The 4,881-nt window shown below is 63.0% G+C and overlaps 1 protein-coding gene across 1 annotated transcript in view; it reads left to right on the top strand.

Moving 5' to 3' along the window:
* EPS8L1 (EPS8 like 1) overlaps positions 1 to 4,881 on the top strand; it is a 7,005-nt gene that overhangs the window by 1,112 nt on the left and 1,012 nt on the right. Inside the window, exons 2-11 of the mRNA XM_029924392.1 lie at positions 815 to 1,029; positions 1,240 to 1,298; positions 1,842 to 2,003; positions 2,244 to 2,393; positions 2,869 to 2,951; positions 3,324 to 3,585; positions 3,827 to 3,953; positions 4,111 to 4,199; positions 4,288 to 4,362; positions 4,464 to 4,612. Coding sequence (XP_029780252.1) covers positions 815 to 1,029; positions 1,240 to 1,298; positions 1,842 to 2,003; positions 2,244 to 2,393; positions 2,869 to 2,951; positions 3,324 to 3,585; positions 3,827 to 3,953; positions 4,111 to 4,199; positions 4,288 to 4,362; positions 4,464 to 4,612 — 1,371 coding nt within the window. The remainder of the gene's footprint in view (positions 1 to 814; positions 1,030 to 1,239; positions 1,299 to 1,841; positions 2,004 to 2,243; positions 2,394 to 2,868; positions 2,952 to 3,323; positions 3,586 to 3,826; positions 3,954 to 4,110; positions 4,200 to 4,287; positions 4,363 to 4,463; positions 4,613 to 4,881) is intronic.

Below are 4,881 nucleotides of genomic sequence, written 5' to 3' on the forward strand. Positions count from 1 at the left end.
TTTTTTTTTTTTTTTGCAAGCTTTAGATCATACTTCTTTTTGTATTTTTCCCTGGTTATCCCACTAGAGATTACTTGTCATTAAAAGTCCATCATCAAAATTAGCAGAGATACCAGGATATCAAAAATAGACCATTGGGACAGCTAAGTGGATCGGTCGGTTAAGTGTCCCACTTCAGGTCACGATCTCACAGTTCATGAGTTCAAGCCCTGCATCAGACTCCTCGGTGACAAGGCAGAGCCTGCTTGGGATTCTTTCTCTCTCTGCCCCTCCCCTGCTCTCCCTTAAGAATAAAATAGACTAATATGTACAAAATCTCCAAGTTTCCGAATAGCTACTATGCCATCTTTTCTTCCACAGTAATTGTATCAGTCAAGTAGCACAACTGGCCACATTTAAATATAAATGTGTGTATATAGAGACATACATAGATGTAGACAACGTACATGCACATGCAGATCCACGCACACACAAATATTTATTTTAAGGAAGGAGATAAACCGTTTTGGTCCAAATAGTGGCAAAGAGATTTCTAGAACCTAAATTTCTGGACTCCTAATCTTTGGCTCTTTCAGTTGGTCTGATCAGATCCCAAAGCAAGCAGGTCATCTTGCCCACACTCTCTAGGACAGGCAACATCCCCCTCAGCGAATCCCCCAACAGCTCTACCAGCCGGAGGCTGTAGGATGGCTCCCTCCTATCTCGCAGAAAGGGATACTGAGGCAGGAGAGATTCAGTGTCCGGCCGGGTCCCGTGGTGAGGCTGTAGTTGACAGGGTGTGACAGCGGTGATGACCCTCCCCACCCCCTCCCAGTACGGCCGCCTTACCCGCCTGGAAGTCAGCTCTGGCCCCGCCCTCCCCTGCCCTGCACCCTCCATGGTTCCCCAGTGCCCTCCCGCGAAGTTCTTCCGGCTCTGCTTGGCGTTCAAACCCCCATGGTCTGCTCCCAAGTCTCACGGCCCCTCTCACCCTTTTCTCCTTAACCAGCCCAGAAGCTGCCCCCAAACCAAGTGCCAAGTCTATCTATGGTGAGTTTGGGAGCCAGAAAACCGGGCTGCAACTGGGTCTGAGGGAGGAGGGGCTGGGGGTCTGGAGTCCTGGGTAGAGGGAGAAGGGGCTGGGGGGTTCTAGAGTCCCCGGGCTTAGGGAGGAGGGGCTGGAGGGGCATCTGGAGTCCCGGGGCTGAGGGGGGAGCAGTTGGGGGGGGGGCTGGGTTTACGCTCCTTCTCCCCCCACAGAGCAGAGGAAGCGTTATTCCACCGTGGTTATGGCAGACGTTTCCCAGTATCCCGTCAATGTGAGTCCGCAATGCCACAGGGAGTCTTCCGGGAGGAAAGGCCGGCAGGCCTGGGAAGAGCGTGGTGTGGAAGGCAGCTGGGCCTCCAAACAGAAAGCAGCTGGAAACTCAGTTTGCTCATCTGCAAGATGGGCTCCTCCTGCCTGCCTTCCCTCAAGGGGAGGAAGTCAGTTCGCTTGAGTCTGCCAAGCTCTTTCTGCAGACCAGCTCTTGCGCGGGACAGCCGGGCCACAGCGACACATGTCCTGTGAACCTGCATGAGTAGGGGTCAGAGGCGGCCAGGGGCGCCCTTGGAGGCCCAGGGGCCAGGCAGGGGCTAGATCGAATCCATGCCTTCCAGAAGTCTCCAGTCTGGCTGGGAAGACAGCGCAGGGGCTAGTCTCTGATGCAAAGAGAACAAAGGGCCCGGGCGGAGGGGCCCCTTAGGTGGAGCGGGGGAGGGGGGAGGCTTCCCGGAGGGGGTGTGGGTAGTCTGGGGCTGGAGGGCCGATGGGGCCGGTTCGGCGCCCTCCTGGCACTCCCTGCCTTCTCCGCCCCCTCCAGCACCTGGTGACGTTCTGCCTGGGTGAGGAGGATGGCGTGCACACCGTGGAGGACGCCTCGCGGAGGCTGGCCGTCATGGACACCCAGGGCCGCGTCTGGGCCCAAGAGATGTCGCTGCGCGTGTCTCCGGGCCATGTCACGCTGCTCGACCCCACGTCCAAGGTGCCCGGCCCCCGTGGGTGGAGAAAGCAGCAGAGGCCTGGAGAGCTTGGCCCGGGATCGTCTCTTGGCCCCTGCGCGTCCTTCCTCTGGGAACTTTGGCAAGAGCTCTGTGCCCTTCTTGGCTTCTCTGTTAAATCAGGGGTGTGATCCCGTAGCCCCGCAGGCTCACCCGCCGGCACTGCTGTCGGCATTTAGTGTCCTTGGATCGTGCCTCCGTTTACCCACCGTCCCACCCCGCAGGAGGAGCTGGAGTCCTACCCGCTGGGCGCCATCGTGCGCTGCGACGCGGTGACGCTGCCGGGCCGGACCCGCGCGCTGCTGCTGCTGGTGTGCCAGGAGCCGGAGCGCACGCAGCCCGACGTGCACTTCTTCCAGGGCTTGCGTCTCGGGGTGAGCCGGCCCGGTCCCGGGGAACCGCCTCTGGCAGGGCTGGGACCCTGCGGGCTCAGGGGGCGGGGCGGGAGGCGGGAGGAGGGCAGAGGCGGGGTCAGGGCCAGTGGAGGGGGCGTGGCCTGGGAAGACGTTCTGGAAGGGAGCGGGGTTTGAGGACAGGTGGGACAAGGTCGAGGTAGAATGTAGATGGAGGCTAAGGGCTGGGACAGAACGTGACGGCACGGGGGGCGGGGGGGGCCAGGACCAGAGGTGATAAAGGCCTAGGGGCAGGGAACCCCAGGACTGGGGACGTGGCTTAGGGCAGGGGAGGAGCTAGGGTGAGGGTGTGAGCTCGGAGCGCAGACGTGCATGGCCACCGCCTGTGAACGCCGACTTGGAGTGGCTCTGGCCCCCAGCCGAGGAATCTGATCTGGAACGTGGTGGGGACAGGGGTAGGTGGGGTGGAGGCCTGGCCTGACGGCTTGATTGGTAGGCGGAGCTGATCCGAGAGGACATCCAGGGAGCTCTGCACTACCACCGGTCCGGCCGCGGGGAGCGCAGGACCGCAGCGCTCAGGTAGGAAAGAGGGCTGGGCTGGGAGCGAGGGGAGGGGTGGGGTGGAGCCTCAGTCTCCGCATCCGAAAAATGGGCTGACGGCGCTTGCCTGGAACGGATCAGTTTGGAAGTCAGTCGAACAGAGCCTGGTTGAGGTCTTGCCTTCCCCCCCAGATAAGCGTACCCCCTCTCCAAGACGACTCTTCCTAGTGCTGGTTCTCCGTTTCTCCTCGCTCAGGCCTCAGTTTCCCTCTGCAGAGGTGCTCGCCCCTCCCTGTGTCTCCGATTTCTCCCCACCACATGCAGCCTAGGTTTGACTCGGTTCTAGGCCCGACTTTGTCCCCTGCCCTAGCCCCCGGTGGACGCAGGCTCTTTCCCCCTGTCCCTCCGCAGGGCTACGCAAGAGGAGCTGCAGCGCCGCCCCGCGCCAGCCGCCGAGACCCCTCCCCTGCAGCGCCGCCTGTCAATCCGCGCGGTCATTAGCACGGTGGAGCCGGGTCGGGGGCGACCCCAGGCTGAGCCCATTCCAGAGGCGGAAGAGTCGCTGAGGCCGCCGCCAGGCCCGGCAGGGACCTCAGGCAGCGCGGCCCCGGCCTCCCCAGATCTGGGTCCTCGCGGCCCGGACCTGGCCAGTCTGCAGGCAGAGCGGGAAGTGGTGCGTGGGGCGGGGCTAGGCCGGGGAGGCGGGGCCCGGCCGTGGGTTGGGGGCTTGCAGGAGGGTGGTGTCAGACTTCTGGGGGTGGGGCCGACGGTGACTGAAATAAGGGGACTAGGACTGGCATCAGAGGGCGTGGCCTGGCCGGGGAGGATGTCGGGGCACTGGGCTTAAGGGCTTTGGGGTGATGTGGGGCCAGGATTCCGCCTCGCTGAGTCCCGTGCGCTGTTCTGTCCCCCAGGACATCCTCAACCATGTGTTCGAAGACGTGGAGAGTTTTGTAGCGAAGCTGCAGAAGTCTGCGGAGGCAACCCGGGTGTTGGAACACAGGGAGCGCGGCCGCAGGACCCGGCGTCGGGCGGCTGGGGGTGAGGGGAGCCCCCCAGTGGGATTCGGAGCATCCCGTTCCTCCCCTCCCAAATATCTTCCCTCTCCCTACAGCCTCTCCCCCCCCCACCAGATTTGACACCCCCTCACTGGGCCCCTCCTGGGCCTCTGTCTCCCCACCCCTCTCCCCCCTTGCAGAGGGCCTCCTGGCGCTGCGGGCCAAGCCGCCCTCCGAGGCCGAGTACACAGACGTGCTTCAGAAAATCAAGTACGCCTTCAGCCTGCTGGTGAGAAGGCGCCCAGCCCGGCGGGGGTCAGGGGGACGGCGAGCCCAACCTGGCAGCGCGCTGAACCCAGCACCTGTCGCGTCCACAGGCTCGTCTGCGCGGCAACATCGCCAACCCCTCCTCCCCGGAGCTCCTGCACTTCCTATTTGGACCCCTGCAGCTGGTGAGGCGCCCCATCCTCAGGCGCTCCCTGCAGTGGGAGCCATCGGGGCTCGGCTTCTGGGGGATGGGGTTGATGGCGTGTCCACCCTGGAACCCCGGCAGATTGTGGACACATCGGGAGGCCCCCGATTTGCAAGCGAAGTGCAGCAGCCGCACCTGACGTCCGAGGCGGTGGCGCTGCTCCGGGACAACCTCACCCCACGAGAGAATGCGCTCTGGACCTCGCTGGGGGACTCGTGGACCCGCCCGGGGTGAGGGGCGCCGTGCCTGGGGTGGGGGGCGGCAGGGGAGGGTAGGTGCTGGGCTGAGCTAGAGGGTGTGACCAAAGCACCTGAATGAACCCAGGACCCACGAGGAAAGGCCCAAAACGTCGGTGAAGGAGAGGTTTAAGACAGAAGGGCGGGGCTTGGAGTAGGCGGGGCTATACCGGAGGGGTGGGGCGTAGGAGAGGACTGGCCTGTAGGTTGGGAAAGGGGGTAAAAGCAGAGCCAGAGCCAGACTTGGGGAGAAAAGGGCGGGG

This window comes from Suricata suricatta, chromosome 16, assembly GCF_006229205.1.
Source record: "Suricata suricatta isolate VVHF042 chromosome 16, meerkat_22Aug2017_6uvM2_HiC, whole genome shotgun sequence".
Classification (NCBI taxonomy): Eukaryota; Metazoa; Chordata; class Mammalia; order Carnivora; family Herpestidae; genus Suricata; species Suricata suricatta.